This window comes from Pseudophryne corroboree, chromosome 1 (assembly GCF_028390025.1).
Source record: "Pseudophryne corroboree isolate aPseCor3 chromosome 1, aPseCor3.hap2, whole genome shotgun sequence".
NCBI lineage: Eukaryota > Metazoa > Chordata > Amphibia > Anura > Myobatrachidae > Pseudophryne > Pseudophryne corroboree.
Genome location: NC_086444.1, coordinates 663,986,576 through 664,009,852, shown reverse-complemented (window position 1 = coordinate 664,009,852; position 23,277 = coordinate 663,986,576). Strand labels below are relative to the sequence as shown.

The 23,277-nt window shown below is 48.0% G+C and overlaps 1 protein-coding gene across 1 annotated transcript in view; it reads right to left on the bottom strand.

The window, feature by feature from the left end:
* The window catches only part of UGCG (UDP-glucose ceramide glucosyltransferase), a 151,749-nt gene that overhangs the window by 34,624 nt on the left and 93,848 nt on the right, over window positions 1-23,277 (bottom strand). Inside the window, exon 4 of the mRNA XM_063914694.1 lies at window positions 16,384-16,485. Within this exon, the coding sequence (XP_063770764.1) occupies window positions 16,384-16,485 (102 nt within the window). The remainder of the gene's footprint in view (window positions 1-16,383; window positions 16,486-23,277) is intronic.

The window sequence follows — 23,277 nt, the reverse complement described above, 5'->3', positions numbered from 1 at the left end:
AGGGAGACCTTGGTAAAGCAGCCTTCAGGAGCCTGCGCAGGGGAAACGTCTCGACATTCCAAACTGTACCCCTGGAATACTACTTGTAGGATCCAGGGGTCCTATACGGTCTCAGCGTCATGCTGAGAGCTTGTCAGAAGCGGTGGAACGCTTCTGTTCCTGGGAATGGGCTGCCTGCTGCAGTCTTCTTCCCTTTCCTCTATCCCTGGGCAGATATGACTCTTATAGGGACGAAAGGACTGAAGCTGAAAAGACGGTGTCTTTTTCTGCAGATGTGACTTAGGGTAAAAACGGTGGATTTTCCAGCAGTTGCCGTGGCCACCAGGTCCGATGGACCGACCCCAAATAACTCCTCTTCCTTTATACGGCAATACACCTTTGTGCCGTTTGGAATCTGCATCACCTGACCACTGTCGTGTCCATAAACATCTTCTGGCAGATATGGACATCGCACTTACTCTTGATGCCAGAGTGCAAATATCCCTCTGTGCATCTCGCATATATAGAAATACATCCTTTAAATGCTCTATAGTCAATAAAATACTGTCCCTGTCAAGGGTATCAATATTTTTAGTCAGGGAATCCGACCAAGCCACCCCAGCTCTGCACATCCAGGCTGAGGCGATCGCTGGTCGCAGTATAACACCAGTATGTGTGTATATACTTTTTATGATATTTTTCCAGCCTCCTGTCAGCTGGCTCCTTGAGGACGGCCCTATCTATAGACGGTACCGCCACTTGTTCTGATAAGCGTGTGAGCGCCTTATCCACCCTAAGGGGTGTTTCCCAACGCGCCCTAACTTCTGGCGGGAAAGGGTATACCGCCCATATTTTCTATCGGGGGGAACCCACGCATCATCACACACTTCATTTAATTTTTCTGATTCAGGAAAAACTACGGTAGTTTTTTCACATCCCACATAATACCCTCTTTTGTGGTACTTGTAGTATCAGAAATATGTAACACCTCCTTCATTGCCCTTAACGTGTGGCCCTAATAAGGAATACGTTTGTTTATTCACCGTCGACACTGGATTCAGTGTCCCTGTCTGTGTCTGTGTCGACCGACTAAAGTAAACGGGCGTTTTAAAACCCCTGACGGTGTTTTTGAGACGTCTGGACCGGTACTAATTGTTTGTCGGCTGTCTCATGTCGTCAACCGACCTTGGCTCGTGTTGACATTATCACGTAATTCCCTAAATAAGCCATCCATTCTGGTGTCGACTCCCTAGAGAGTGACATCACCATTACAGGCAATTGCTCCGCCTCCTCACCAACATCGTCCTCATACATGTCGACACACACGTACCGACACACAGCACACACACAGGGAATGCTCTGATAGAGGACAGGACCCACTAGCCCTTTGGAGAGACAGAGGGAGAGTTTGCCAGCACACACCAAAAACGCTATAATTATATAGGGACAACCTTATATAAGTGTTTTCCCATATAGCATCTTTTTTATAGATTTCTAACGCCAAATTAGTGCCCCCCCTCTCTGTTTTAACCCTGTTTCTGTAGTGCAGTGCAGGGGAGAGCCTGGGAGCCTTCCCTCCAGCCTTTCTGTGAGGGAAAATGGCGCTGTGTGCTGAGGAGATAGGCCCCGCCCCTTTTTCGGCGGCCTCGTCTCCCGCTCTTAACGGATTCTGGCAGGGGTTAAATATCTCCATATAGCCCCCGGAGGCTATATGTGAGGTATTTTTAGCCAAAAAAGGTTTTCATTTGCCTCCCAGGGCGCCCCCCTCCCAGCGCCCTGCACCCTCAGTGACTGCCGTGTGAAGTGTGCTGAGAGGAAAATGGCGCACAGCTGCAGTGCTGTGCGCTACCTTAAGAAGACTGAGGAGTCTTCTGCCGCCGATTCTGGACCTCTTCTCGTTTCAGCATCTGCAAGGGGGCCGGCGGCGAGGCTCCGGTGACCATCCAGGCTGTACCTGTGATCGTCCCTCTGGAGCTAATGTCCAGTAGCCAAGAAGCCAATCCATCCTGCACGCAGGTGAGTTCACTTCTTCTCCCCTAAGTCCCTCGTTGCAGTGATCCTGTTGCCAGCAGGACTCTCTGTAAAATAAAAAACCTAAGCTAAACTTTTCTAAGCAGCTCTTTAGGAGAGCCACCTAGATTGCACCCTTCTCGGCCGGGCACAAAAATCTAACTGAGGCTTGGAGGAGGGTCATAGGGGGAGGAGCCAGTGCACACCACCTGATCCTAAAGCTTTACTTTTTGTGCCCTGTCTCCTGCGGAGCCGCTATTCCCCCATGGTCCTTTCAGGAACCCCAGCATCCACTAGGACGATAGAGAAATATATATATATATATATATATATATATATATATATATATATATATATATACATACACACATACATATACACATACATATACACACACATACATATATATATACATATACACACACATACATATATATACACATATACATATATACACATACATACATATATACATATACACACACATGCATACATATATACATATACACACACATACATACATATACACACACACATCATATACACACACATACATACATATACACACACATACATATATACATATATATATATATATATATATATATATACATACATATATATATATATATATATACATACATATATACACATACATACACACACACACACACATATATACATACACACTGCTCAAAAAAATAAAGGGACCACTAAAATAACACAGCCTGGATCTGAATGAATGAAATATTCTTATTAAATACTTTGTTCTTTACATAGTTGAATGTGCCGACAACAAAAATCACACAAAAATTATCAATGGAAATCAAATTTATTAACCCATGGAGGTCTGGATTTGGAGTCACCCTCCAAATTAAAGTGGAAAAACACACTACAGGCTGATCCAACTTTAATGTAATGTCCTTAAAACAAGTCAAAATGAGGCTCAGTAGTGTGTGTAGCCTCCACGTGCCTGTATGACCTCCCTACAACCCACACAAGTGGCTCAGGTAGTGCAGCTCATCCAGGATGGCACATCAATGCGAGCTGTGGCAAGAAGGTTTGCTGTGTCTGTCAGCGTAGTGTCCAGAGCATGGAGGCGCTACCAGGAGACAGGCCAGTACATCAGGAGACGTGGAGGAGGCCGTAGGAGGGCAACAACCCAGCAGCTGGACCGCTACCTCCGCCTTTGTGCAAGGAGGAACAGGAGGAGCACTGCCAGAGCCCTGCAAAATGACCTCCAGCAAGCCACAAATGTGCATGTGCCTACTCAAACGATCAGAAACAGACTCCATGAGGGTGGTATGAATGCCCGACGCCCACATGTTGGGGTTGTGCTTACAGCCCAACACCATGCAGGACGTTTGGCATTTGCCAGAGAACACCAAGATTGGCAAATTCGCCACTGGCGCCCTGTGCTCTTCACAGACGAAAACAGGCTCTCACTGAGCACACGTGATAGACGTGACAGAGTCTGGAGACGCCAAGGAGAACGTTCTGCTGCCTGCAACATCCTCCAGCATGACCGGTTTGGTAGTGGGTCAGTAATGGTGTGTGGTGGCATTTCTTTGGGGGCCGCACAGCCCTCCATGTGCTCGCCAGAGGTAGCCTGACTGCCATTAGGTACCGAGATGAGATCCTCAGACCCCTTGTGAGACCATATGCTGGTGCGGTTGGCCCAGGGTTCCTCCTAATGCAAGACAATGCTAGACCTCATGTGGCTGGAATGCGTCAGCAGTTCCTGCAAGACGAAGGCATTGATGCTATGGACTGGCCCGCCCGTTCCCCAGACCTGAATCCAATTGAGCACATCTGGGACATCATGTCTCGCTCCATCCACCAATGCCACGTTGCACCACAGACTGTCCAGGAGTTGGCGGATGCTTTAGTCCAGGTCTGGGAGGAGATCCCTCAGGAGACCATCCACCGCCTCGTCAGGAGCATGCCAAGGCGTTGTAGGGAGGTCATACAGGCACAAGGCCACAGACACTACTGAGCCTCATTTTGACTTGTTTTAAGGACATTACATCAAAGTTGGATCAGCCTGTAGTGTGTTTTTCCACTTTAATTTTGAGGGTGACTCCAAATCCAGACCTCCATGGGTTAATAAATTTGATTTCCATTGATAATTTTTGTGTGATTTTGTTGTCAGCACATTCAACTATGTAAAGAACAAATAAGATTTTACGCACCGGTAAATCTATTTCTCGTAGTCCGTAGTGGATGCTGGGGACTCCGTAAGGACCATGGGGAATAGACGGGCTCCGCAGGAGACTGGGCACTCTAAGAAAGATTTAGTACTACTGGTGTGCACTGGCTCCTCCCTCTATGCCCCTCCTCCAGACCTCAGTTAAGGAAACTGTGCCAGGAAGAGCTGACATTACAAGGAAAGGATTTTGGAACCCAGGGTAAGACTCATACCAGCCACACCAATCACACCGTATAACTTGTGATAAACTTACCCAGTTAACAGTATGAACAAACAACAGAGCATCAACCAATGGATGCCAACATAACATAACCCTTTATTAAGCAATAACTATATACACGTATTGCAGAAAGTCCGCACTTGGGTCGGGCGCCCAGCATCCACTACGGACTACGAGAAATAGATTTACTGGTGAGTAAAATCTTATTTTCTCTAACGTCCTAGTGGATGCTGGGGACTCCATAAGGACCATGGGGATTATACCAAAGCTCCCAAACGGGCGGGAGAGTGCGGATGACTCTGCAGCACCGAATGGGCAAACACAAGGTCCTCCTCAGCCAGGGTATCAAACTTGTAGAACTTTGCAAAGGTGTTTGAACCTGACCAAGTAGCAGCTCGGCAAAGCTGTAATGCCGAGACCCCTCTGGCAGCCGCCCAAGAAGAGCCCACCTTCTTTGTGGAATGGGCTTTCACTGATTTTGGATGCGGCAATCCAGCCGCAGAATGAGCCTGCTGAATCGTGTTACAGATCCAGCGAGCAATAGTTTGCTTTGAAGCCGGAGCACCCAGCTTGTTGGATGCATACAGGATAAACAGCGAGTCAGTCTTCCTGACTCCAGCCGTTCTGGTTACCTAAATCTTCAAAGCCCGGACTACGTCAAACAGCTTGGAATCCTCCAAGTCACAAGTAGCCGCAGGCACCACAATAGGTTGGTTCAAATGAAAAGATGACACCACCTTTGGCAGAAATTGCGGACGAGTCCGCAATTATGCACTGTCCATATGGAAAACCAGATAGGGGCCTTTACATGACAAAGCCGCCAATTCTGACACACGCCTAGCCGAAGCTAAGGCCAACAGCATGACCACTTTCCACGTGAGATACTTTAGCTCCACAGTCTTAAGTGGCTCAAACCAGTGGGATTTCAGGAAACCCAACACCACGTTAAGATCCCAAGGTGCCACCGGTGGCACAAAAGGGTGCTGAATATGCAGCACTCCCTTAACAAACGTCTGAACCTCAGGCAGTGAAGCCAGTTCTTTTTGAAAGAAAATGGATCGGGCCGAAATCTGGACCTTTATGGACCCTAATTTTAGGCCCATAGTCACTCCTGACTATAGGAAGTGCAGGAATCGACCCAGCTGGAATTCCTCTGTAGGGCCTTCCTGGCCTCACACCAAGCAACATATTTTCGCCATATACGGTGATAATGCTTTGCTGTCACGTTCTTCCTAGCCTTTATCAGCGTAGGAATAACTTCATCCGGAATGCCTTTTTCCGCTAGGATCCGGCGTTCAACCGCCATGCCGTCAAACGCAGCCGCGGTAAGTCTTGAAACAGACAGGGCCCTTGTTGCAACAGGTCCTGTCTGAGAGGCAGAGGCCATGGGTCCTCTGTGAGCATTTCTTGCAGTTCCGGGTACCAAGTCCTTCTTGGCCAATCCGGAACAATGAGTATTGTTCTCACTCCTCTTTTTCTTACAATTCTCAGCACCTTTGGAATGAGAGGAAGAGGAGGAAACCCATAGACCGACTGGAACACCCACGGTGTTACTAGTGCGTCCACAGCTATCGCCCGAGGGTCCCTTGACCTGGCGCAATACCTTTTTAGCTTTTTGTTGAGGCGGGACGCCATCATGTCCACCTGTGGCAGTTCCCATCGATTTGCAATATGCGTGAAGACTTCCTGATGAAGTCCCCACTCTCCCGGGTGGAGGTGGTGCCTGCTGAGGAAGTCTGCTTCCCAGTTGTCCACTCCCGGAATGAACACTGCTGACAGTGCACTTACGTGATTCTCCGCCCAGCGAAGAATTCTGGTGGCTTCTACCATTGCCACCCTGCTCCTTGTGCCGCCTTGGCGGTTTACATGAGCCACTGCGGTCTGACTGGATCAGAACCGGTTCGTCGCGAAGCAGGGTCTCCGCTTGACTTAGGGCGTTGTATATGGCCCTTAGTTCCAGGATATTGATGTGAAGGCAAGTCTCCTGCCTTGACCACAGCCCTTGGAAATTTCTTCCCTGTGTGACTGCCCCCCACCCTCGGAGGCTTGCATCCGTGGTCACCAGGACCCAGTCCTGAATGCCGAATCTGCGACCTTCGAGAAGGTGAGCACTCTGCAATCACCACAGGAGAGACACCCTGGCTCTGGGGGATAGGGTGATTAACCGATGCATCCGAAGATGTGATCCGGACCACTTGTCCAGTAAGTCCCATTGGAAGGTCCTCCTATGGAACCTGCCGAAGGGAATGGCCTCGAATGATGCCACCCTCCTTCCCAGGACTCAAGTGCAGTGATGCACTGACACCTGTTTTGGTTTTAATAGATTCCTGACCAGTGTCACGAGCTTCTGAGCTCTCTCTATCGGGAGATAAACCCTTTTCTGGTCTGTGTCTAGGATCATGCCTAGGAGAGGCAGATGAGCTTTAAGAACCAACTGCGACTTTGGAATATATAGAATCCAGCAGTGTTGCCGTTTCACTTCCAGAGAAAGTGATACGCTGTTCAGCAACTGCTCTCTTGATCTCGCTTTTATGAGGAGATCGTCCAAGTACGTGATAATAGTGACACCTTGCTTCCGCAGGAGCACCATCATTTCCGCCATTACCTTGGTGAATATTCTCAAGGCCGTGGAGAGACCAAACGGCAACGTCTGAAATTGGTAATGACCATCCCGTACCGCAATTCTGAGGTACGCCTGATGAGGTGGATAAATGGGGACATGAAGGTATGCATCCTTTATGTCCCGAGTCACCATAAAATCTCCCCCTTTCAGGCTTGCAATAACCGCTCTTAGCGATACCATCTTGAACTTGAACCCTTTCAGGTATATGTTTAGGGATTTTAAATTCAATATGGGTCCGACCGAACCGTCTGGTTTCGGGACTACAACATGGTCGAATAATAACCCCCTCCTTGTTGAAGGAGGGGAACCTTGACCACCACCTGTTGAAGATACAATTTATGAATTGCAGTTAACACTGTTTCCCTCTCGTGGGGGGAAGCCGGCAGGGCCGTCGGGGAGGGGGCATCTTCTCAAAGTCCAGCTTGTATCCCCGAGACACAATATCTATTGCCCAGGGATCTAACAGGGAGTGAACCCACTTGTGGCTGAACTGACGAAGGTGTGCCCCCACCGGGCCTAGCTTCGCCTTGCGGTGGATTTTTGTAGAGGCCGGGGAGGACTTCTGTTCCTGGGAACTAGCTGTGTTGTGCAGCTTCTTTCCTCTGCCCCCGCCTCTGGCAAGAAAGGACGCACCTCGGACTTTCTTGTTTCTTTATTCGAAAGGCTGCATTTGATAATGTCGTGCTTTCCTAGGCTGTGCAGGAATATAAGGCAAAATATCAGAATTACCAGCTATAGCTGTGTAGACCAGGTCCGAGAACCCTTCTCCACACAATCCTCAGCCTTCCACATGCCTCTTAAGTCGGCATCATCTGTCCATTGCATATTCTACAGGACACATCAAGCAGAAATCGACATAGCTTTGACTCTAGGACCCAGTATACTCATGTCTCTTTGGGCATGTTTTATATATATATATATATATATATATATATATATATATATATATATATATATATATATATATATATATATATATATATACACACACACACATAGATAGATAGATAGATATATATATCTATCTATCACTTAAGACAGCATCTTTAATATATATATATATATATATATATATATATATATTTTTTTTTTTTTTTTATAAGAATTTACTCACCGGTAATTCTATTTCTCGTAGTCCGTAGTGGATGCTGGGGACTCCGTAAGGACCATGGGGAATAGCGGCTCCGCAGGAGACTGAGCACAACTAAGAAAGATTTAGGACTACCTGGTGTGCACTGGCTCCTCCCTCTATGCCCCTCCTCCAGACCTCAGTTAGGAAACTGTGCCCGGAAGAGCTGACACAATAAGGAAAGGATTTTGGAATCCCGGGTAAGACTCATACCAGCCACACCAATCACACCGTACAACTCGTGATACTATACCCAGTGAACAGTATGAACAACAACTGAGCCTCTCAAACAGATGGCTCCAAACAATAACCCTTTAGTTAGGCAATAACTATATACAAGTATTGCAGACAATCCGCACTTGGGATGGGCGCCCAGCATCCACTACGGACTACGAGAAATAGAATTACCGGTGAGTAAATTCTTATTTTCTCTGACGTCCTAGTGGATGCTGGGGACTCCGTAAGGACCATGGGGATTATACCAAAGCTCCCAAACGGGCGGGAGAGTGCGGATGACTCTGCAGCACCGAATGAGCAAACTCAAGGTCCTCCTCAGCCAGGGTATCAAACTTGTAGAATTTAGCAAATGTATTTGAACCCGACTAAGTAGCAGCTCGGCAAAGTTGTAAAGCCGAGACCCCTCGGGCAGCCGCCCAAGAAGAGCCCACTTTCCTCGTGGAATGGGCTTTTACAGACTTCGGATGCGGCAGTCCAGCCGCAGAATGTGCAAGTTGAATCGTACTACAGATCCATCGAGCAATAGACTGCTTTGAAGCAGGAGCATCCAGCTTGTTGGGCGCATACAGGATAAATAGCGAGTCAGTTTTCCTGACTCCAGCCGTCCTGGAAACATAGATTTTCAGGGCTCCGACTACGTCCAGCAACTTGGAATCCTCCAAGTCCTTAGTAGCCGCAGGCACCACAATAGGTTGGTTCAAATAAAAAGCTGATACCACCTTAGGAAGAAATTGGGGACGAGTCCTCAATTCCGCCCTATCCATATGGAAAATCAGATAAGGGCTTTTACATGACAAAGCCGCCAATTCTGACACACGCCTGGCCGAAGCCAAGGCCAACAGCATGACCACTTTCCACGTGAGATATTTTAGTTCCACGGTTTTAAGTGGCTCAAACCAATGTGACTTAAGGAAATTCAACACCACGTTGAGATCCAAAGGTGCCACTGGAGGCACAAAAGGGGGCTGAACATGCAGCACTCCTTTAACAAATGTCTGAACTTCAGGCAGTGAAGCCAGTTCTTTTTGGAAGAAAATCGACAGAGCCGAAATCTGAACCTTAATGGAACCCAATTTTAGGCCCACAGTCACCCCTGACTGTAGGAAGTGCAGAAATCGACCCAGCTGAAATTCCTCCGTTGGGGCCCTTCTGGCCTCACACCACGCAACATATTTTCGCCATATGCGGTGATAATGGTTTGCGGTCACCTCCTTCCTAGCTTTAATCAGCGTAGGGATGACTTCCTCCGGAATGCCCTTTTCCTTCAGGATCCGGCGTTCAACCGCCATGCCGTCAAACGCAGCCGCGGTAAGTCTTGGAACAGACAGGGTCCCTGCAGCAGCAGGTCCTGTCTGAGCGGCAGAGGCCATGGGTCCTCTGAGATCATTTCTTGAAGTTCTGGGTACCAAACTCTTCTTGGCCAATCCGGAACCACAAGTATAGTTCTTACTCCTCTCCTTCTTATTATTCTCAGTACCTTGGGTATGAGAGGCAGAGGAGGGAACACATAAACCGACTGGTACACCCACGGTGTCACTAGAGCGTCCACAGCTATCGCCTGAGGGTCCCTTGACCTGGCGCAATATCTTTTTAGCTTTTTGTTTAGGCGGGACGCCATCATGTCCACCTGTGGCCTTTCCCAGCGGTTTACAATCAGTTGGAAGACTTCTGGATGAAGTCCCCACTCTCCCGGGTGGAGGTCGTGCCTGCTGAGGAAGTCTGCTTCCCAGTTGTCGACTCCCGGAATGAACACTGCTGACAGTGCTATCACGTGATTTTCCGCCCATCGGAGAATCCTTGTGGCTTCTGCCATCGCCATCCTGCTTTTTGTGCCGCCCTGTCGATTTACATAGGCGACCGCCGTGATGTTGTCTGACTGAATCAGCACCGGCTGTTGTTGAAGCAGGGGTCTCGCCTGACTTAGGGCATTGTAAATGGCCCTTAGTTTCAGAATATTTATGTGTAGGGAAGTCTCCTGACTTGTCCATAGTCCTTGGAAGTTTCTTCCCTTTGTGACTGCCCCCCAACCTCGAAGGCTGGCATCCGTGGTCACCAGGACCCAGTCCTGTATGCCGAATCTGCGGCCCTCTAGAAGATGAGCACTCTGCAACCACCACAACAGCGACACCCTGGTCCTTGGAGACAGGGGTATCAGCCGATGCATCTGAAGATGCGATCCGGACCACTTGTCCAACAGATCCCACTGAAAGATCCTTGCATGGAACCTTCCGAAAGGAATTGCTTCGTAAGAAGCCACCATCTTTCCCAGGACTCGCGTGCAATGGTGCACCGACACCTGTTTTGGTTTTAGGAGGTCTCTGACTAGAGATGACAACTCCTTGGCCTTCTCCTCCGGGAGAAACACTTTTTTCTGTTCCGTGTCCAGAACCATCCCCAGGAACAGTAGACGCGTTGTAGGAACCAGCTGCGACTTTGGAAAATTCAGGATCCAGCCGTGCTGTTGTAGCACGTCCCGAGCAAGTGCTACTCCGATCAACAACTGTTCCCTGGACCTCGCCTTTATAAGGAGATCGTCCAAGTACGGGATAATTAAAACTCCTTTTTTTCGAAGGAGTATCATCATTTCGGCCATTACCTTGGTAAATACCCTCGGTGCCGTGGACAGACCAAACGGCAACGTCTGGAATTGGTAATGACAGTCCTGTACCACAAATCTGAGGTACTCCTGGTGAGGAGGGTAAATGGGGACATGCAGGTAAGCATCCTTGATGTCCAGTGATACCATGTAATCCCCCTCGTCCAGGCTTGCAATCACCGCCCTGAGTGATTCCATCTTGAACTTGAACCTTCTTATATAAGTGTTCAAGGATTTTAAATTTAAAATGGGTCTCACCGAACCGTCCGGTTTCGGTACCACAAACATTGTGGAATAGTAGCCCCGTCCTTGTTGAAGGAGGGGTACCTTGATTATCACCTGCTGAGAAAACAGCTTGTGAATCGCCTCCAGCACTGCCTCCCTGTCCAGGGGAGCTGTCGGCAAGGCAGACTTGAGGAAACGGCGAGGGGGAGACGTCTCGAATTCCAGCTTGTACCCCTGAGATACTACTTGTAGAATCCAGGGATCCACCCGTGAACGAGCCCACTGGTCACTGAAGTTCTTGAGACAGGCCCCCACCGTACCTGGCTCCGCCTGTGGAGCCCCAGCGTCATGCGGTGGACTTAGAGGAAGCGGGGGAGGACTTTTGTTCCTGGGAACTGGCTGTATGTTGCAGCTTTTTCCCTCTGCCTCTGGGCAGAAAGGACGCGCCTCTAACCCGCTTGCCTTTCTGGGGCCGAAAGGACTGTACCTGATAATACGGTGCTTTCTTTGGCTGTGAGGGAACATGGGGTAAAAATTAGAGATGAGCGGATTCGGTTTTACTCGGTTCTCAAAACCGAATCTTATTGGCTCACGGATGTCACGTGTTTTGGATAGCCAATAAGATTCGGTTTTGAGAACCGAGTAAAACCGAATCCGCTCATCACTAGTAAAAATGCTGACTTCCCAGCTGTCGCTGTGGAAACGAGGTCCGATAGACCATCCCCAAACAACTCCTCACCCTTGTAAGGCAAAACTTCCATGTGCCTTTTAGAATCTGCATCTCCTGTCCACTGCCGAGTCCACAATCCTCTCCTGGCAGAAATGGACATCCCTCTGTGCATCTCTCATGTATAAGACAGCGTCTTTAATATGCTCTACGGTTAGCAATATAGAGTCCCTATCTAGGGTATCAATGTTTTCCGACAGGGAATCTGACCACGCAGCTGCAGCACTGCACATCCATGCTGAAGCAATAGCCGGTCTCAGTATAATTCCTGAGTGTGTATATACAGACTTCAGGATAGCCTCCTGCTTTCTATCCGCAGGTTCCTTTAGGGCGGCCGTGTCCGGAGACGGTAGTGCCACCTTTTTAGACAGACGTGTGAGCGCTTTATCCACCCTAGGGGATGTCTCCCAACGTGACCTGTCCTCTGGCGGGAAAGGGTACGCCATTAGTAACTTTTTTGAAATTACCAGTTTATCGGGGGAAGCCCACGCTTCTTCACACACTTCATTTAATTCATCAGATGGGGGAAACACCACTGGCAGCTTTTTCTCCCAAAACATAATACCCTTTTTTGTGGTACCTGGGGTAATATCAGAAATGTGCAACACATTTTTCATTGCCGTAATCATATAACGAATGGCTCTATTGGAATGTACACTAGTCTCATAGTCGTCGACACTGGAGTCAGTATCCGTGTCGACATCTCTGTCTGCCATCTGAGGTAGTGGGCGTTTTAGAGCCCCTGATGGCTTTTGAGACGCCTGGGCAGGCACGGGCTGAGCAGCCGGCTGTCCCACATCTGCTATGTCGTCAAACATTTTATGTAAGGAGTTGACACTGTCGCGTAATTCCTTCCATTCAGGTGTCGACCCCGCAGGGGGTGACATCACATTTATCGGCACCTGCTCTGCCTCCACATAAGCCTCCTCATCAAACATGTCGACACAGCCGTACCGACACACCGCACACACACAGGGAATGCTCTGACTGAGGACAGGACCCCACAAAGTCCTTTGGGGAGACAGAGAGAGTATGCCAGCACACACCAGAGCGCTATATAATACAGGGATACACACTACACACAGTGATTTTTCCCCTATAGCTGCTATAATACACAATTTTGCGCCTAAATTTAGTGCCCCCCCTCTCTTTTTTACCCTATTGAGCCTGGAAACTGCAGGGGAGAGCCTGGGGAGCGTCCTTTCAGCGGAGCTGTGAGAGGAAATGGCGCCAGTGTGCTGAGGGAGATAGCCCCGCCCCCTTCACGGCAGACTTCTCCCGCTTTTTTCAGGATATTTTTGGCAGGGGATTTTACACATATAGTCTTCCTGACTATATTATGTGTTTATTTGCCAATCTAAGGTATTTATATTGCAGCCCAGGGCGCCGCCCCCCCCCCATGATATGCAAATCATCTTTTATTACAATATTCATATATTGAATACCTTTCAGCCATCTTGGCTGTAACTTTGCATTATCGTAGTCGACACTGGAGTCAAACTCCGTGTCGATATCAGTGTTTATTATTTTGGATAGTGAGCATTGTGAGACTCTGAAGGTCTCTGTGACACAGGCACAGACATGGGTAGATTTCCTGTCTGTTCTCTAATCTTTTGTGCAATAAATTCACCTCAGCACTTACACATATCCAAACAGGTGTCGGCGTTGTCGACGGAGACACACACATTTTCTCTCCTCCTTAGGGGAACCTTTTACCTCAGACATGTCGACACACACGTACCGACACACCACACACACAGGGGATGCTCTATTTGAAGACAGTTCCCCCACAAGGCCCTTTGGAGAGACAGAGAGAGAGAGAGAGAGAGAGAGTATGCCAGCACACACCCCAGCGCTATATGACCCAGGAATCACACAGTAACTTAGTGTTAACCCAGTAGCTGCTGTATATATTGATTTTACGCCACATTTATGTGCGCCGCCCCCTCTCTTTTTCACCCTCTCTATCGTGCAGGGGAGAGCCTGGGGAGCTTCCTCTCAGCCGAGCTGTGGAGAGAAAATGGCGCTGGTGAATGCTGAGGAAGAAGGCCTCGCCCCCTCAGCGGCGGGCTTCTCCCGCGATTTTGTGTAAAATTAATGGCGGGGGCTCATGCATATAACAGTGTCCAACTGTATATATGCTGCTTTTGCCAGGAGGTACTTAATTGCTGCCCAGGGCGCGCGCGCGCCCCCCCCCCCCCTGCGCCCTACAGTGACCGGAGTGTGTGGGTTAGTGTGGGAGCAATGGCGCACAGCTGCAGTGCTGTGCGCTACCTCATGTGAAGACAGGAGTCTTCTGCCGCCGATTTCGATGTCTTCTTGCTTCTGCCGGCTTCTGTCTTCTGGCTCTGCGAGGGGGACGGCGGCGCGGCTCCGGGAACGGACGACCAAGGTTAAGATCCTGTGTTCGAAACTTCTGGAGCTAATGGTGTCCAGTAGCCTAAGAAGCGCAACCTAGCCGCAGTTAGTAGGTTTGCTTCTCTCCCCTCAGTCCCTCGTAGCAAAGAGTCTGTTGCCAGCAGAAGCTCTCTGAAAATAAAAAACCTAACTAAAATACTTTTATTAGCAAGCTCAGGAGAGCCCACTAAAAGCACCCAGCTCTGGCCGGGCACAGATTCTAACTGAGGTCTGGAGGAGGGGCATAGAGGGAGGAGCCAGTGCACACCAGTAGTACTAAATCTTTCTTAGAGTGCCCAGTCTCCTGCGGAGCCCGTCTATTCCCCATGGTCCTTACGGAGTCCCCAGCATCCACTAGGACGTTAGAGAAAAGTATTTAATAAGAATATTTCATTCATTCAGATCTAGGATGTGTTATTTTAGTGTTCCCTTTATTTTTTTGAGCAATATATATATATATGTATGTATGTATGTATGTATGTATGTATGTATGTATGTTCAAGAATTATTTGCGCACAATTTTTGCTCATTTTTAAACCAACAAAAATACAGTGCAGAATTTAATATCCTGCCCGCCTTTAGGTGGGAGATCGCGGGGCAATATTCAATTGCCTTGCCGTTATAGCACTCATGACAGACGGGTTTAGCCGCGTAAAGCGGCTAAATGCAACAAAAGTCATGGGTGCGATCACCAAAAAAATCCCGTTTGGGGGTCCAAACGGGTCACTTTACGCACTATTCAGCTCGATATCGGCGAGCTGAAATGCCGATATCACGCCAATCTGCTGCAACATTTGAATAGCTGCTGGCGGGCGTGATCACGCGTGGCAAGAATTTAATTCTGCCCATAGACTGACTCTCCATTATTATCCCATGCATTTTCAAATGCACATGCATTTCTGGAAAGTGAGTTGGAGAAGTAGCAGAATAGTAGTCACATTTCACACTCGCCTCAGAAGCAGCGCAACAAAATAATAGTTCACAACTAGGACATCAGGCGGATTTTGGGTGGTGTAATGGTTAATATCACTGCCTCACAGAACTGAGGTCAGGTTCAATTCCCACCATAGCCCTAACGGTGTGGAGTTTGTATAGTCTCCCCGTGCTTGGGTGGGTTCTCTCTGGGTTACTCCCACATTCCAAATATATACTGGTAGATAATTGGCTCCCGACAAAAAAAAATAAAAAAAAAATTATCCTTAGTGTGTACGTGTATGTACATGAACAGACTAGATGGGCCAAGTGGTTCTTATCTGCTGTCAAATGTAAGGTTTCTGTGTGTTGTGTCACCCTGAATTTGTAAACGGCAGCAATGGTTTTGCATTTAATGTCGTTGCCATCTTAAATTTCCTGGGTCAAACTTGCAGTTTAGTAAAACTGGTACATCAACAGAAAGGGCTGAACACTGTGCGAACGTACACTTTGCTTTGCTATGTAGTCCCATTATAATAAAATTTGACATTAGATCTGGAAAACTAAAACACACTGTTAATTACATTAAGTGATGCATTAAGAAGCATAGCCACCTTAACAAGCAGAACAGAAATGAAGATGCCACATATGTAACAGTAAAAAGTAGCAGTTCCTTCTTAAGTTTATTGTATTGTCTACAGTGAAGACAACATACAGTATGCACAACACATTATGCACTAGAACTAGATGGATATGGAAGAATAAACAGATCTTATCAAGTCCCACTGGTCTCATAAAGCTCATAGAAAAAGTACAGCAGAGCCAGAATCACTTCTACAGGGACTCTATGGGCAATAAATAGGAAGATTTAAATAAATAATGAGTTACTAAAGCCATTCTGATTGTTTCCCATTGAGAGAATGCATCATGGGACAAAAAGGTTGTTATTATCATACAATTGAATTAAAAGCAAAGAGATCCATGGGCAAAGAAAAAGCCAATTTTACACCTGGTACTGGTGAAAAAATCTAAACAAAACACAGCCAGTTGTGCATGCTGCCATATTAGAGGCAGAAGGTAAATTCATTACAGGATTGTTCTTTTACAAAACAAACATACCTTTGATTCCACTATCGCAAATCCAAATAAGATCATACTTGGCAAGCTCATATCCAGGCATTAGATTATTTATCTTTGGGTTTATGCCAACCTTTTTACCACCTAAGAGTAATAAGACAAAAATGTTTTAATACAGATTTTTTTTTACATGAGGATTCAAATAAAAGGAGATTTATGGTAGACTTACCCTAGTTAAATCTCTTTCTGCGAGGTATACTGGGTTCCACAGGGAATACATCGGGGTGTAGACATGGATCTTGATCCAGAGGCATCAACAGGCTAAAGCTTTAGACCAGGGCTGCCCAAACCAGTCCTCGAGATCTACCGAACAGTTCACATCTTCCAGACCACCTAGCTGGTGCACAGGTGTAGTCATTACTAATTAAGATGTGCTGCATTCATTCCTAACTGACAATCCTACAGATCTCCAGGAGGTCTGGAAAACATGACTGTTGGTAGATCTCGAGGACTAGTTTGGACAGCCCTGCTTAAAAGGTGTGTACACACAGTGAGATAAATCTGTAAGATTTTGACTATATAGTCAGAATCTTATGAAAAGTTAGTGCACATCTCAAGGTGTTAGGAAGCTTGCGATAGATACAGACTCGATCCCGATGCGCACTCCCGTGGTCAGTATCGTAAGGCTAGAGAGACTATGCAGGCAAGTCAATCTAGACTATTTAGTGTACTATCTAGTACAAAGTATAGTCAAAATTGGCACTTAGTCAAAATCGTACATGGACAAAATCTCAAGCACAGATAGTCAAATTCTGTACTCTATGTGCTATCTGGGCTCTGGGGGAGTTCAAGGGAAATCGCATAGTCAAAATCATACATAGGAAGGATCTCACTGCGTGTACACACCTTTAGACTGTCCCAGGATGCATTGCGGGGCCTCCTCTGTATAACACCGCCTCCAGGCACTGTGAGCTCAGTTTTAATTAACCAGTCCAATACAGAAGCAGGTAAAAGAAAAGGCAGATGTTAGGTCACATAGAACCACGTTCTCACGACAGGAGAAGGGACTAGCGGCTAATGCCATACAAACCCAAAGAAGCTAAGTGCATCAGCGTGGGCGCCCTGTGGAACCCAGTGTACCTCGCAGAAAGATTTAACTATGGTAAGTATACCATAAATCTTCTTTTCTGCAGCAACGTACACTGTGTTCAACAGGGAATACATCGGGGATGTCCTAAAGCAGTTCCTCAAGGGAGGGGACGCACCTTAGCGGCTATGATAACCCGGCATCCAAAGGAAGCATCCTGGGAGGCGGAAGTATCAAAGGCATAGAACCTAATGAACGTGTTCACAGAGGACCACGTAGCCGCCTTGCACAATTGTTCAGCGGACGCGCCACGGCAGGCCGCCCAAGAAAGTCTAACAGACAGAGTAGAATGGGCCTTAATAGCAGCAGGAGCTGGAAGTCCAGCCTGTGCATAAGCTTGTGCAATCACCATTCTAATCCATCTGGCCAAGGTTTGCTTATTTGCAGGCCAGCCACGTTTGTGAAAACCAAAAAGTACAAATAGGGAACCCGACCTCCAGATAGAGGCCGTCCTTTCCACATTCAAAGACCACTCTTTGGAGGACAAGTCAGAAGAGATGAAGGCCGGAACCACAATCTCTTGGTTAAGGTGAAAGGATGACACCACCTTAGGCAAATAACCGAGATGAGTTCGGAGAACTGCGCGGTCACGATGAAATATCAAAAAGGGTGGACGACAGGACAAAGCGCCTAAGTCCGATACCCTTCTTGCAAAGGCAATAGCCAATAAGAAAAGGACCTTAGCCGTAAGCCATTTAATGTCCACTGACTCAAGAGGTTCATATGGAGACTCTTGCAGGGCATTCAGGACAACAGACAGATCCCATGGAGCCACAGGAGGGACATAGGGAGGCTGAATCCGCAGTACGCCCTGAGTGAATGTATGAACGTCAGGTATGGATGCAATTTGTCTCTGAAACCACACCGACAAGGCAGATATGTGAAGCTTGAGGGAGGACAGAAAGTCCTAAATCCAGTCCTTGTTGCAAAAAAGCCAGAAGACTGGAAGAACTAAACTTGTAAGCATCGTAATTCTGAGCAGCACACCAGGTGAAGTAAGAATTCCAGACCCTATAATAAATCCGTGCAGAAGCCAGTTTGCGGGCCTTTAGTATAGTTTGGATAACCGCCTCGGAGAATCCTTTTGCCCTCAGGAGTGAAGCTTCAAGAGCCACGCCGTCAAAGCCAGTCTGGCAAGGTCCAGGTAGACACAAGGGCCCTGAATGAGGAGGTCTGGGCGTTGCAGAAGTACAAGAGGACGCTCTATCGATAGACCCTGCAGGTCTGAGAACCAATGCTGTCTGGGCCACGCTGGAGCGACTAGAAGTAGTATTACTCCTTCTTGCTTGAACGTCCGTAGTACCCTGGGCAGGCACTGGAGAGAACACATAGGGCAGCCGAAAGTTCCATGGAATTGCCAGTGCGTCCATGAACGCTGCTTGAGGATCCCTTGTTCTTGATCCAAAGACCGGAACTTTGTGATTGTGTCGAGATGCCATCAGGTCTACACCTGGTAGGCCCCACTTGTCCACTAGGAGTTGAAAGACTTCTGGATGAAGACTCTACTCTCCGGCGTGCACGTCCTGACGACTGAGGAAGTCCGCTTACTAGTTAAGGACTCCCGGAATGAACACTGACGATATTGCTGGCAGATGGCGTTCCGCCCAACAAAGGATTTTTGACACTTCCAGCATTGCCATGGGGCTTCGAGTGCCACGTTGGTTGATGATTTATGTAAGCCACCGTGGTGGCGTTGTCTGATTGTACTTGAACAGGCCTGTTCTGTATCAGAGGCAGGGCAAGAGAAAGCATTGAAGTCTACCCGCAATTCCAGAATGTTTATCAGGAGGAGAGATTCCTCCTTAGTCCACCGACCCTGGAGAGAGAGAGTGTTGCTCCAGCACCACGCCCCAACCCCTCAGACTGGTGTCCGTAGTCAGGAGGACCCAGTTGGCAATCCAGAAGGGACAGCCCCTGTTCAACTCCTGATCCTGTAGCCACCAGCATAGTGACAGACGAACCTCCGGAGTCCAGGAGATCATTTGAGATCTGATCCGATGAGGCAGGCCATCCCACTTGGAAAGGATTAACCTCTGTAGAGGGCGGGAATGAAATTGAGCATACTCTACCATGTCGAACGCCGACACCATGAGGCCTAGTACTTGCATTGCAGAGTGTATCGACACTCTTGGGCGAGAGAGGAAGTATCTTATCTTGTCCTGGAGTTTCAGGACTTTCTCTGGAGACAGAAACAGCCTTTGGCTGTGTGTTCAGCAGTGCCCCCAAGTGCACCATCCTCCGAGCAGGGACCAGTGAGGACTTCTTCCAGTTGACGAACCACCCGTGGGCTTGTAGGACGTGTACAGGTAGTAGCAGATGACGGAGGACAACTTGGGAGTTCGCCAGGATCAGCAAGTCGTCCAGATACGGCAGGATCCAGATTCCCTGACGACAGAGATAAGTCGTCATCACAGCCAATAACTTGGTGAAGATACGAGGAACTGTGGCCAGTACAAACGGCAGAGCCTGGAACTGATAGTGAAGGTTGTCAATAGCAAACCGCGGAAATGATGCAATATGGCAATAGGTATATGCAGATAAACAACTTGTATATCCAGGGATACCATATAATCTCCAGGTTCCATGGCCAGTACAATTGAGCGCAGCATTTCCATACGGAACTTGGACACTCACAAATTTATTCAGTGATTTGAGGTTGAGTATAGGCCAGAAAGACCCATTGGGTTTCGGCACTAGAAACAGGGTCGAGTAGTACCCTCCGCCTCTCTGGGCCAGGGGTACCAGCACTACCACTCCTGTATCCAGGAAAGAACGCACAAACAGGTGTAGAGCTTGCGCCTTCAACGGTTCCGAAGGGATAGCCGTTGTTCGGAACTGGCGAGGGGGACGTCTCTTGAAAGAGACTGCGTACCCGTGAGAGACAACTTCACGCACCCATGCGTCTGAAGTGGACATGACCAGACATGGGTTTATTGCAAAAGTCAGCCTCCCACCCTGGGATCCACCAGGGGGAGGCCCGCCCCGTCATGCAACAGGCTTGTCTTGTTTGGAAGCAGGCTGACTGGCAGCCCAGGAGTGTTTCACTTTGGGCTTAGTGGTTTTGGGAGCATGAGCTTGTCTTGGGTATGCCTGACCTTTTGCTTTCCCTTGAGGTCGAAAGGAATGAAAAGTGGTACTCTTTGCCTTCTGTACAGAAGGATTTGTATTGGGGAGAAACGCAGTCTTAGCAGCCGCTAAGTCACTTACAATCTTATTCAGAACCTCCCCAAATAGGATGTCTTCCTTAAAAGGGAGTGACTCCAAGGTCTTTTTGGAGTCCATGGTCTACCTTCAATGACCTCAACCACAGAATTCGGCGAGCCAGGATGGACGTAGTCGACGCCTTGGCCGCCATTACACCTGCCTCAGAGAACGCCTCCTGAATGTAGTGGGAGGCGGTGGTAATATGAGACAGATATTGTCTGGCAGTGTCAGATATATCCTGAGGCAGCTATTCCTCTAATGCCTGAACCCATGCTTCTATTCCTTTTGCGGCCCAGGATGCTGCTATATTGGGTCTATGTACATCACCTGTAAGGGAGTAAATAGACTTCAGGCATCCTTCGACACACTTATCTGTCGGTTCCTTCAGTGAGGTGACAGTGGTGAGAGGCAGAGTAGATGACACCACAAGACGGGTGACATGGGAATCCACTGGTGGTGGATTTTCCCACTTGTTACACAACTCAGCAGAGGATAACGAGCTAGCATCTTTTTAGACAGGGAGAATTTCTTTCCTGGAGAAGACCAGGGTTCCTGACGTATGTCTACCAAATGGTCAGAATGGGGTAAGACTACTTTAGTTACCTTCTGATGTTTAAAATTTATCAGGTTTCTTAGACGCAGTAGTAGGAACTACATCATCATCCATTTGTAGAATCAGCTTAATAGTAGAGATGAGCGGATTCGGTTTTACTCGGTTTTACTCGGTTCTCAAAACCGAATCTTATTGGCTCACGGATGTCACGTGTTTTGGATAGCCAATAAGATTCGGTTTTGAGAACCGAGTATAACCGAGTAAAACCGAATCCGCTCATCACTACTTAATAGCCTCCACTAGGTCAGGGACATCAAGTTACGTTGTAATTTCCTTGTCAGAAGCAACTGTATCAGTGTCTGACGGATCAGTATACTCCCCACCTCATCAGAAGTATCATCTGAGATATTAGTGGATTGTGAGGAGGAGGCGGCCTGCTTAGATAACCCCGTGACCGCTAACCCCGTGACCGCAGGAGGGCGTGGGGTAGGTTTTTGTCTAACCAAAGATTGATTCAATTGTTTTATCTGGGTAGACAGAGTATCCACCCAGGGCGGATTTACCATAGGGACAATATGTGGCTGCAATGGCACAGGAGGTCCCATAGGGGGCGCAAACCGTGTCAAAAGCATATTAAGCATATTGGAGAACGCCGCCCAAGGTGGCTCCTGATTGGGTACAGGAGCAGCGGGCTGACTGGGATATGTATGGCACATATTACACAGACCATTCTTCAAAACGTCCCCCTCAGGCAAATCCTTGGTGTATGCGCTGCATGATGCAGGAGCTTCCATGGATTTCCCACCCTTTGTGGTAGACATTATAGTGAATGCGTGGTCTGAGACTGGATGTATATATCAAAAATAAGAATTTACTCACCGGTAATTCTATTTCTCGTAGTCCGTAGTGGATGCTGGGGACTCCGTAAGGACCATGGGGAATAGACTGGCTCCGCAGGAGACTGGGCACTCTAAAAGAAAGATTAGGTACTATCTGGTGTGCACTGGCTCCTCCCTCTATGCCCCTCCTCCAGACCTCAGTTAGGGAAACTGTGCCCGGTAGAGCTGACACAACAAGGAAAGGATTTGGAATCCAGGGTAAGACTCATACCAGCCACACCAATCACACTGTACAACTTGTGATAACCATACCCAGTTAACAGTATGAACAACAACGGAGCCTCATTTAACGGATGGCTCATAACAATAACCTTTTAGTTAAGCAATAACTATATACATGTATTGCAGAGAGTCCGCACTTGGGACGGGCGCCCAGCATTCACTACGGACTACGAGAAATAGAATTACCGGTGAGTACATTCTTATTTTCTCTGACGTCCTAGTGGATGCTGGGAACTCTGTAAGGACCATGGGGATTATACCAAAGCTCCCAAACGGGCGGGAGAGTGCGGATGACTCTGCAGCACCGCATGAGCAAACTCAAGGTCCTCCTCAGCTAGGGTATCAAACTTGTAGAACTTAGCAAACTTGTTTGACCCCGACCAAGTAGCAGCTCAGCAAAGCTGTAAAGCCGAGACCCCTCGGGCAGCCGCCCAAGAAGAGCCCATCTTCCTTGTGGAATGGGCTTTCACCATTTTGGATGCGGCAATCCAGCCGCAGAGTGAACCAGCTGAATCGTGCTATAGATCCAGCGAGCAATAGTCTGCTTCGAAGCAGGAGCGCCTTGTTGGCTGCATACAGAATAAACAGCGAGTCAGACTTTCTGACTCCCGCCGTTCAGGAAACATAAATTTTCAAAGCCCGGACTACGTCCAGCAACTTGGAATCCTCCAAGTCCCTAGTAGCCGCAGGCACCACAATAGGCTGGTTCAAATGAAACGATGATACCACCCTAGGGAGAAATTGGGGACGAGTCCTCAATTCTGCCCTGTCCATATGGAAGATCAGATAAGGGCTTTTACATGACAAAACCGCCAATTCTGACACACGCCTAGCCGAAGCTAAGGCCAATAGCATGACCACTTTCCACGTGAGATATTTTAGCTCCACGGTCTTAAGTGGCTCAAACCAGT